At 37.5% G+C, this 12,134-nt stretch overlaps 1 protein-coding gene across 5 annotated transcripts in view; it reads right to left on the bottom strand.

Annotated features, from left to right (window-relative positions):
• agpat5 (1-acylglycerol-3-phosphate O-acyltransferase 5 (lysophosphatidic acid acyltransferase, epsilon)) overlaps positions 1 to 12,134 on the bottom strand; it is a 146,271-nt gene that overhangs the window by 105,167 nt on the left and 28,970 nt on the right. For all 5 annotated transcript variants that reach the window (XR_010895256.1, XR_010895257.1, XR_010895258.1 and 2 more), the window contains exons 3-4: positions 7,140 to 7,255; positions 6,840 to 6,929 (exon numbers count right to left, since the gene is read on the bottom strand). Coding sequence is in view for 2 of the 5 variants with exons in the window: in XM_067387015.1 (XP_067243116.1) it covers positions 6,840 to 6,929; positions 7,140 to 7,255 (206 nt within the window). In the remaining 3 variants the exon portion in view is untranslated. The remainder of the gene's footprint in view (positions 1 to 6,839; positions 6,930 to 7,139; positions 7,256 to 12,134) is intronic.

Here is a 12,134-nt window from a genome sequence, read left to right as displayed (position 1 = left end):
GGTAATTACCGAAAAAAAAAAAAAAAAGAGAACAAGAAAAAGTGAATAACGAAGCGCAAGAGATGTCACAAGATTCTGATCATGCAGACGAGCTAAGAGAGATGGAGGAAGATGACACTGTTCGTGACAGTGAAGCTACAAAAGTGTTGAACCACAGCAATGCAGATGCTTTACAAGCCAAGAAATGGACAAACGAGTTACGAGTAAAATCTACGGTGTTATGTCAGTGATCAAAGAGGTGAAGGAGCGAGTGAAAGAGGCCGAGGAATGCATTTCGGGAGCGGAGGTTCAGAAATACAGGTTCAGAAGGTAACTAAAGATCCATTAGGAAGATATCTTATGCTACAATGTACCATCTTTTCAGAAAAGATCAATTTAATGTATATGGTCCAAATAATGACAATAAATGTATTAATGATTTGTTTTTGCTAACTGCTAGTTTGCCTGGATACTATCTTATCGCAGGGGATATGAACTGTGTACTAGATCCTACTAAAGATTGTTCCACAGAGATTGATAAAATGCATATTAAAACTAGGAAATTGATACAGGAATTTATGAAAGACCTAAATTTAAATCAGATGCTTGGAGAGCTCTTAATCCAACAGCAAGATCATATTCATGTTATTCTGGTATGCAACAAACATATTTGCGTATATCAATTATTTTCTAATATCTGCACAATTGCTTACAATAACAGACTGTATATCTCACAGCATAGTCATCTCTGACCATGCAGCAGTATCCTTATACAAAAATACAAAATTCATAAAGAATCCTATAATAGCTCTACAGCAGAAGTGTTGACAAATAATATAGTTTCAAAACCATTTAGTATCTCAAGAGGGTGCAGACAAGGTTCACCCCTTTCTCCTCTGCTCTTTGCCATCTCCATCGAGCCTTTTGCAATAGCAGTAAAAAAAGACATGTGGAATTAACAGGCATTAAGATTAGACAGACAGAACATAAAATTGCATTATTCGCTAATGTTGTAATTCTTTTTCTAAAACATCTTGATACATCAATACCTGCTTTATTGGACCTTAGTGTATTTGGAGAAATTTCTGGATACAAAAATTAATAATTCTAAAAGTTCTATTCTGTATCTAAATGAGATTGACAGACAGCAACCTAGTAGCTGTGCTGCAACCTTCAGTATCGTTGATTGTTTTACATACCTGAATAAAAATTGTACCAAAATTAGAAAGTATTGTACAAGTAAATTATAATCCGCCTGTTGAAAGTGTTAATAGCTCTATAGCAGGGGTCTCAAACTCAAATTGCCGGGGGGCCGTTTCTGTGATTGACACCTCATAGGAGGGCCATAACATTCAAGCGCAAGAAAGCACAACATTTCAGAAAATTTACTTTCCTTTGCATTTTCTCATTTACATCAAATTTGCCTACTAAAATATCTTTATACCTATACTCTAAATATTATATTTACCATACTTAATGTAAACAGCAGTGTCTCTCTCATTGTTAGAGTGTAATATAATTATATAATACTATTACTAATATAATACTACTAGGCCTAATATACTATTAATTGCAATAGTCTGGTGCAACTTCTCACATACAACAAGGTGCATGGAGAAAAAAAAAAAAAAAAAAAAAAAATAGTAATTTAGGAACAAAACCATCAACACTTGTGGTGTGGAGGGGTCAGAAATAAACAAAAAAAAACTGGAGATATATCAACTTTATTTTGCCAAAAAATAAAAATCTCTCATTGTTTCATACATAATTAGTTTAATATTTAGTGGAAGTGTTTTGCACTGACCAACACTGTACTGAACAAATACAATCCCTGAATACATTTGTACACTTGTTACTTGACAGACACCTGGCAGCGTATTTGTCCAAGATGCCGTTTGAGCATCGGTAACGTTTAATGGCTGCATCGGACGCGTTTCGGTGGTTTAAATCAACGCTCGTGACTTAAAGTCGAGTGCTTTTACTGTAATTTGGGCAAGCACGCTCATAATAGAAGCGACACGGTTGAGAGCGCGGCTCATGGTTGCATAGCAACGACAGACGCCACTGGAGCAAAAGCGTATTGGAAAGAAGGAGAATGCGGCTCGGCCGCTTATGTGACGCGATATGTGAATGATAATAAATTATATTTTAATATAAATTATAATAATATGAATAATAATTTAGCGGGCCGGATTATGTTTTATTTTTGAGATCAGTTGCGGGCCGAGTAGAGGGGGAGCTCGGGCCGTAAATGGCCCGCGGGCCGGCAGTTTGAGACAAGATTGATGTCCTTACCCATATCTTTAATTGGCCGAATAAATATCTTAAAAATGAATGTTTTACCAAAATTTTTATATTTATTTCAGAACATTCCCCTACCTCCTCCTAAATCTCTTTTTCAAAGACTTAAATAGATATTCACTAAATTCATTTGGAATAACAGAAGTTCCAGACTCCGACTGACATTTTTGTATTTGCCATATGAGAGAGGAGGTCTACAGTGTCCTAACCTTCATTGGTATTATTGTGCAGTCCAACTTAGAACAATTATGTTTTATTTATCTCAGAACTACCCACCTTGGGTGGATATAGAATCTTCTATCAAATTGGACCTACCTTTAAATTTATAAGAATTTAAAAGATCTTAAAATGTTTCCAACCCTATAATTATAAATATGATTGCTGTACGGTATGACGTGAACAAATATTTAGGTCTCACCTACCCTTTATCTTGTTTTAGTCCCATTTGGGGCAATAGAACGTTTAAACCAGGCAGGTTGGACGCAGGTTTCAAGATTTGGGCCAACAAGGGCATCCGAAAGATAGCAGATCTATGTTAACAATACTCTTATGACATTTGAGGAAATAGTCAATACATACAATATTCCTACAAAACATTTCTTTATTTACAAATACGAAATTTCATACTCAAATCACAAAATAACTCTGGATATTTCAACATCGTCTATTCTAGAAAAAGAAATTACAAGAAATTGTTCTAGTCAAGGTTTAATTTCATTATTATACAATATGCTGGTGTCAGGATCAAAGGACTCATCCAATCTCCAGGCTTCCAGTTTATAGATTGAAATCAATGATGATATTCAGATGGAGGACTGGATGGAAGCATGTAAAAAAGCTCAATCACAGACAATGAACACATCTGAAACTGCTACAATATAAGTGGTTGATGCGGATTTATATAACTCCAGTGGTCTTGCTTAAGATGTAGCAAGTTTAATGGTACATAATATCATTGCATATGGAAGTGCGAAGAAGTTATGAGTTTTTGGAAAGGTGTGAAAGAAATGATAGAGAAGATCCTAGATGTTAACATCCCACTGTCACCTGTACTTTTTTATTTCATTTATATCCTAAAGAGGTCAAGTTAGAAAAGAAAGATTTTATATTTATAAATATATGTATTCTTCAAGCAAAACGTCATTTCTTTAAATTGGAAAAGTATTTGTGCTCCAAATATAGGACGTTGGCTAAAAGAAATTGTAACAAATATGTCAATGGAAAAGATAACTTATATTTTAAGGAATAAATACAGTTTTGATGGAGTTTGGGGACCTTTCAGATCATTCTTAAAACGTGGTGGAGTTGGAAAGGTGTTAATAGAAGGCTAAGAAAAGAAGTGGTATCTAATATCAATGTAAAATACTGAGAAGCTTTGTTTTTTTTTTTTTTTTTTTTTTTCCTTTTAACTTGGCATACACAACACATTATCAATTTCTATTATTCAAATCAGTTAAATGATTGTTTGGCTGCATAAATTACGTCAACTGGAACTGGAACACTTCCTACAATACCCAATGTACTTGTTACATTGTAAGAAGAATGGCATCTACATTAACATTAATTAGTCTGTGTCTCATACATATCTAGAGGTTACAGCAGTCAGCCAAAACCAGTCCAAATATAGATCAGGTGGTGGACCTGCAGCTAGACATGACCACAACGCAGCCCTGAATGTCAGCAGACTGCATCTACTAGACAATTCCCTGTGAAGGCCTCGTCGACATGACAGCCATTGGCACAGATCCTCAAGAATCACAAGAACCAGACAGGTCATCTGCACAGACCTATGACCAGCTTCGTCTCCATACTGGTGTGATGAATCCTATCTTCAAGCAATAGGAACTGGATGAATATTTGTATGCTACCGATCCTGATCTGAATTGTGACGTGATACAGCCTAAATCATAATCACACGTTTTGTTGGCCAGAGGAGAACTAGCCCCCTGACTGAGCATGGTTTCTCCCAAGGGTTCTTTCACCATTCTGTCACCTGATGGAGTTTGGTTTCTTTGCTACTGTTGCCTCTGGCTTACTTAGTAGGGGAACACTTGATCTGACTGTAATGATGCAGTTGTATGAGAACTGAACTGAGCTGGATAATGACATTTTTTATTTTATTTTGCAGAACTGCGTTAAAGATGAAATGAACTAATAATTTAATAATTGATCTTTACAACGGAACTGAATCAACATTGAACTGAACTGAATTTATATATACACATGAACTGGTGTGACTGTAAAGGAGCACATTTTTACAAATTTGTAAAAACCAAAATAACTTTTCAATAACTCACAATACAGGAAGAAAAACAGACAGCAGTGAAGTGGTTAAACTCTAAAACATGTAAGGTTGTGCAAAATAGATACCCCCCAGAGTGTAGGGTCTGCACAGTTTCGAAAATGAGCAGATCCCCCCATAAACTGTTTAAGCCTCAATTCAGTGAACTTTGGTTTGTAAATCTCACATTGGCTCCGGCCTGGCGGACACTAATGGATCATGAGACCCTTTTTATCTCTATTTCGAAAGATTCCTGAACATTTCCCTCATGACTTCAAAGGGGCTGCGGCCACCTCAGATCAAATTACTATGAGCCAGGCGCAGCATACCAAACGGCAATAAAAGCGAAAATGCATGCACACACCCACACATACAGACACGCATGAAGATTGTATACACAAATATGATTGTACCCGCAAATATTAATGTATCCGCCGTTGTAGTTCAAGTTGCATTTATGTATTCCTAGTGTAGAAGTTTAGAAATTACTGTAGTGGCACAAGTTGTTCGTTGCACAAGTTTTCTGTTGTCACACCTTTAACATTCTCCATCACCTCTCTTCTTTATTTTCTGGTTATATTACTCTTCAGTTTAAACCTCGTTTGGAAAACCCGCCGAAGAACATCCTCCTGAAGAAGGACCAATTGCCAAATCGATATAATATAATATAAATATAAAATAAATTTATATTTATTTTTGTGGCCAGAGAATAACATTTCCTTTTATAATAGCCTATAAAGAGACCAACAGTTTGCTGGTCAAACTGACCATATATGTAATTATAATTAATTATAATTCGTTGTAGTTAATGCAGTATATGTGCATAATCCCCTCCTGGCTTTATGATTTATTATATTCCTATATTTCACCCATAAATTAAATACCTGTACGATTTAGCTACAAGGGTTTAAATCTAAGGATGAGTTTAAGACTAACTTTCAGTCATTAATGGACTAAATGCACAACATTAGGCTAAATTAAATACTAAACCATAAATGAGCATTTAATATGGACGTACTATTCACGCTCAAACTCAAGCATAAAGCTTGCCGCAAAACAAATGTCTTAATTAAATATACTAGTGATTTCTGAGTCCATGTCGGCTGCGAAGTTGACGAAGCTCTCATCTCCGCAGGACAGTGGACACTCCTTTGGAGAGAAATACAACAGAAATGCAACTTTCATACGGATTACATAATCAGGGACAATCTGTTTTCGATTTGAATTGGTTCGTTTAAGATTAGAAGTTCACATGGAGATGGAAGAAAGCACATCTTGATTGCTTTATTTTATGGAAGCACAACATTTTATTATTGTGAGTATACACAAATTGTAGATATTTACAGTTTTATAATGCATTACTCTTATCTGTATAACGTATTTTAAGTTGCTTAGGAGGTATTTTAAGTGATCACATGAGTGCCTCCATGTCACACAGCAAAGCACGCTAATCCTTTAACTTCCACCCTGCAGGTGTGTGATAAACTTACAATGTGTGAATCCTCATGTCCTGTTGTTCTGCTGTTTGCGCAAGTAAAATTAAAATGACCAAAATTAACATCCCTAAGCCGGACAGCTTTCTAAGACTACATTCATACGGTCAGTGCAAATCCGATTATTTGTGTATCCATTTCGAAACGTTGGAGGCTGGTATGTGTGGCATTATTCTGTGTTGTTGTCTCTGCTAAAAGGATTTGAATAGGATTTCAAACCACAAATGAATGTACCTTGAAACGGATTTGTAAAAAAAAAAAATTGCATCATGTCATTTTTTGCCGTTCACACTTGCTAAAGCTGATCAGATTTCAATTGGATTTGCACAAAAAATGGATTTGGAGTGACAGTCTGAACATAGCCTTAATTACAGTTACAGCTCTGTAATTAAGCTCTTAATTACAGCTCTGCCCAACAGGATTTCACCATTTTGGATGTTTTGAATATTGCAGACTGAATTTTTAAATACTCCAATTGTTTACATGCAATTCTCACCAAACTTGGTCAACAATATGCCAAGACACTGAATTCCTGAAATTCTGAATAAACCATTAAATAACTTAATATAATGGAGACAGGCATGTAAAAGCATTTCAAATGAATTCTATACATGGCAAGCTGCATGGAACTCATTAAAACTGCTCTGTGTTATGCCTAAAAACATCCCTAAATAACAACATAGCCTTTTAAATTTTTCCTCCTGCATGTTTATTTATTTATTTTTTAGACCAAGCAAAAGAGTGTTTCTGGATTTTCATTCAGTGAGTGCTATGGATATACTCACAGGTGTGCCCAGTTTGGTCTGAGATGATAGTTTCTTTTTCATGGCTTTCTCATCAAAATTGGCACTTCTCTTCACATACACACCTCCATGCTGTGAATGACATCAAAATGATATAGCCAGAAATATACACTGTCTTATTTATAAAACACAAGCAGAATGAACTTCTGAGTAAACTGTTTATAAGACCATTCAATTCAATCATAATTTATATAAGAATGGATTTTTGCAATATTTACACAAACATTTGTGGTTGGCTTATGAATAAAGGGACTATTTCCTTAAAATAGATGCTTACACTACCTGGGAGAAATACCATCCATACAAAGGAAGCCACTTCAGACCATCTTTCAGGACATATCTTACGTGTCCAAGTGCATTTTGTCGAATGGCTAACATGTCAGCAATAATCCAATCAGCTACAATGGAGAACATAACTCTTACAAATGGTACAGTGATGTGTTAGATACAATGATACACAGATTTACACTGTGGTACCACAGTACTTACTAATATGGTACACACATATACATACATACAGCTATGGAAAAAATTAAGAGACCACTCCAAGTTCAGAAATCAATCTAAATTTTTTCCATAGCTGTATATACATACATACATACATACATACAGTGGGTATGGAAAGTATTCAGACCCCCTTACATTTTTCACTCTGTTATATTGCAGCCATTTGCTAAAATCATTTAAAGCCGCAGTAGGTAACTTTTGCAAAAATGTATTTTTTACATATTTGTTAAACCCATAGACAGTAAAAGAAATGGACACAGCGACCCCATTGGAACTCAATTGAGACAAGTGAAGCCCATTTTTAGCGATTTTTAGCACTTCCGTTTCTGACGCGCAGACTCAAACTAAGCTTGATGACGTCAGCAACCTGTCTGACAGATGTAAATCTTCTAGTAGCTGTGCGTGCAAACTGCCATCGTTAATCTTGCAGAGACGGCGAGCTTGAGCGGGGAGTTCTTTGGCGTGAGTGAGCAGGAGTAAGTATTCTGATTAATTATTTTGCATAGTATTTTAAAATGTAACGCCAGTACGCCATATTAAGTTAATGCATACTATTGCCAGCGAGCTTCTCCTCCTGTCTGTACGGTAACATAGAAAGTAATGGAGCCCTTTATACATTGTCGTGTATCTTTAGAAATAAATAATGGACAAATGGAGTCTTTAAACGCCTCAGATGTAAAGTTATTCGCTGTCAAAGTGATGCCAAAATGAATGGGAGTCAATGGGATGCTAGCACAAGTGAAGTTCTGCTACAAGATGGTGACACGCGGCCGACTTCAACTTCCGGTCGACTTCCTTGTGCACTGGTTAAACCTGTCATTATGTCCTGACAGTAGAATATGAGACCGATAATCGTAAAAAAAAAAAAAAAAAAAAAAAGCTCCTCTGGCTCCTCCCATTGGTCCTATTGCCATTTGCAGAAATACACCGCTCCTGGTAAGAAACAACCAAACAGAGCCAGGAGGAGTGTCTTAGTGTCAATCAAGCTCGTGTACGCGCTGATCACACTCCTCTCATGCACAGCGCCAACACGTACAGGCATCAAATTCAAGATTACAGGTGTGCTGCAGTTTTGCTTATGCTGGACAAACAATCCAAACTGCCGATTCCTCGAGTGGCACCTGCTCATAAAATAAAACTGGGTAAACGGAAAAAGACAGATGATGATAAAAAAAATTAGATAGAGCCCGAAATAAAACAAGGGTAAATATCGGAGCGGCTTTTCCGAGGTGGAGGGAGCTACGTGTCCTGGAAGGATTAAAAACCGATGCAAAGTTAGCCACATTTCTGCTTGACAAGTAAGTATCCCTGCTTGATTCGTTTCATTTTTTAACTACACAACTAAGATCATTTCAAAACAGGCCTGCCCGTCCCCTGCCTGATGCTTCCTCTTCTCCCCGCCCGGTGACTCCTCGAAGTCGCTGTGGGTGTGAATTCCTCGGAGCCCATTGACTCAGTGTCAAAACTCTAGCCGCATAACATACAGATAAAATGTCACGCACTGTGCAAAGCAACTATTGAAACCTGCTAATTTACTGGCTTGTCATGTTGCTAAAATAATGTACTAGCAAACTTTATTTAGCATTACATATCGATAGAATAATTACTTGCATACTGTAACGTTAGTTACCGTTATATTATCTTACTAGCTATTTATTACTTATACAGAAATAGTGCAACATCATATAATTACATTACTTGTATTACATTCTGCTGCACTTAAGGTTCCTAAGAGCACAGTGGCCTCCATAATCCTTAAAATGGAAGATGTTTGGGACGAACAGAACCCTTCCTAGAGCTGGCCGTCTGGCCAAACTGAGCTATCGGGGGAGAATAGCCTTGGTGAGAGAGGTAAAGAACAACCCAAAGGTCACGGTGGCTGAGCTACAGAGATGTAGTCAGGAGATGGGAGAAAGCTGTAGAAAGTCAACCATCACTGCAGCCCTCCACAAGTGAGGGCATTATGGCAAAGTGGCCCGACAAAAGCCCGCCTGAATGACGCCAAGATGGTGAGAAATAAGATTCTCTGGTCTGATGAGACCAAGATAGAACGTTTTGGCCTTAATTCTAAGCGGTATGTGTGGAAAAAAAACAGGCACTGCTCATCATCTGTCCAATACAGTCCCAACAGTGAAGCATGGTGGTGTTTTTCAGCTGCAGGGACAGGACGACAGGTTGCAATCGAGGGAAAGATGAATGCGGCGAAGTACAGGAATATCCTGGACGAAAACCTTCTCCAGAGTGCTCAGGACCTCAGACTGGGCCGAAGGTTTACCTTCCAACAAGACAATGACCCTAAGCACACAGCTAAAATAACGTTTTTGAATGGCCCAGCCAGAGCCCTGACTTAAACCCAATTGAACATCTCTGGAGATAACTAAAAATGGCTCTCCACCAACGTTTACCATCCAACCTGACAGAACTGGAGAGGATCTGCAAGGAGGAAAGGCAGAGGATCCCCAAATCCAGGTGTGAAAAACTTGTTGCATCTTTCCCAAAAAGACTCATGACTGTATTAGATCAAAAGGGTGCTTCTACTAAATACAGAGCAAAGGGTCTGAATACTTAGGACCATGTGATTTCAGTTTTTCTTTTTTTAATAAATCTGCAAAAATGTCAACAATTCTGTGTTTTTCTGTCAATATGGGGTGCTGTGTGTACATTGATGAGAAAAAAATATATATATTTTAGCAAATGGCTGCAATATAACAAAGAGTGAAAAATTTAAGGGGGTCTGAATACTTTCCGTTAGTGCTGGGCGATATGACCAAAAATGTATATCACAGTATTTTTCAAAATTATATTGGTTTCACGGTATATGACGGTATTTTTCCCCCTATGCATGACCGGGCGTTAACCACATTTTCTACTGATTGAGAGAGGAAATACTGCAGTAGATTGACTAGAATGCCCGGTTTTACTGCCATGAGTGAATAGTGTGGAATTTTTCTACACTAGAGTTAATACAGGTTTACAAAGCCCCACAAAATGATGCTGTGGGGAAACAACAACCAATAAAAAACAGACCTGCAACACACTCACTACAGACACATGAATATTAAAATATGACCATGGAGATAGAAAAGAAGAGTTGAGGGCACCTTAAGCATTTTAGAAATCTAACCCTCTATAACAACAAAATGCCAAAACGAGGGAGAAACTTGAAAGAACATTTAAACTGTCTAAACGCTGCATTCACACGGGGCGTCAGCGTCAACGCTTGGCGGAGGGCGTGTCTGAAGCTTGTGCTGACACAACCGTTATAGTGATTACAGCCAATCACATTACTTTCCGGTGTTGCACGAACGCAGTTGGCTGCGACTGCTCTAGGGTATTTGCATAGGGCGATCTGATTGGATGACGCCTGCGTTGGCGCTTGAAAAGTTGAGAAATCTTCAACTTCTGCCGCTTGCAACGCGAGTGAAGCGATGCGACGGAACCCACAATTCAGTTCGGCAACGCATGACGTCACCCATTCAAAGTAAACGAGAAGCGTTAACGCCGGCGCCCCGTGTGAATGCAGCCTTAGGAGTCTCAGACTCATTGAGGCCAATAAACCTATATTTTCCAGAAAATAAGGAATGCTAAATGATAAAATTGTACTTTATTAGGCTATTAGAAACTGCATATAGGCCAATAAAACAATATTGTGTTCATTACTTTGCACTGCCATCGATCCAGGCATCGAAAGGTATTTTACACTATATTTGCTTCTGCTTTTCGAGTGCGGAAGAGTGATAAAGGCACTGATCTAGTCTATATTCTCTATTATAGATCAGATAAAGGTATTTCTCGTACACGTCACGTACAAAATGTTGTTTTAACGAGAAAAGATGTAGTTTGAACGAGAAAAGATGTCGTTTGAACGAAATAATATGTCGTTTGAACGAGAAAAGATGTCGTTTGAATGACATATGTCGTTTGAACTAGAAAAGATGTCGTTTGAACGACAATTGAGTGGAAAAAATAATATGTGGCAGCAATGCGCCACCGTATGATCAGACGTACAGTTCGGTGTCCTTTGTGTAACGTTACATTTCATTTCATTTGAAGAAGACGTAATGAAATATGTGCGCATACACACTGCTGGTTCATGTTTAGAGCACTAGAGTATATGAAATAGGTCCATAAAAACGTAAACACGCTCACTCTGTTCAATGATCTATGTGGAGAAAGTAGTTAATCTACATCGATGTACACACAACAGCTGTCCGAATTCACTCACTAGTTTTCATTCACTCTTTCAAGTGAACAATACAAGTGGGTGGATGACATGACGTACAGTTCTACCTGTCCATAATGTCATTTACTAAAGAAAATGGGTATTTTTAAAAAAATGTATATCCTTATGTTGTTCCTCTAACAAGATATTACTACAGCGTACCATAGCTTTAGTTGGTGTATGAAGACCAATACTTCGAATTTTGATCTAAACATCAAAATTGTCATATGGTGTGACTGTCCGGGCTATGTGTGACTTTACTAATATGACAATATATCTCAGCAAAGTATAAACAATTGATAGATTTACAGTTTAAATAACAGAATTAGGCATTTTTAATGAACACAGAAAGCGTTGATGTCTGTGCATGATTTTTAAGAAAGTTCTGGCCAAATACATTTTGTCCGTAAAATGGGCATCATATGGTGTGACATTAAAATCTATATTTTGAACGGGCAATAATTTGAACAACATTATGAACCAGAGGTCCACACTCAACCAGGACATTGCATTGTCATCTCTAAAGTGGTTTGGAAGGTCATGAGGCA

Source organism: Chanodichthys erythropterus, chromosome 5 (assembly GCF_024489055.1).
Source record: "Chanodichthys erythropterus isolate Z2021 chromosome 5, ASM2448905v1, whole genome shotgun sequence".
NCBI lineage: Eukaryota > Metazoa > Chordata > Actinopteri > Cypriniformes > Xenocyprididae > Chanodichthys > Chanodichthys erythropterus.
The sequence above is the reverse complement of the archived record's forward strand: the minus strand, read 5'-3'. Positions and strand labels throughout refer to the sequence as shown.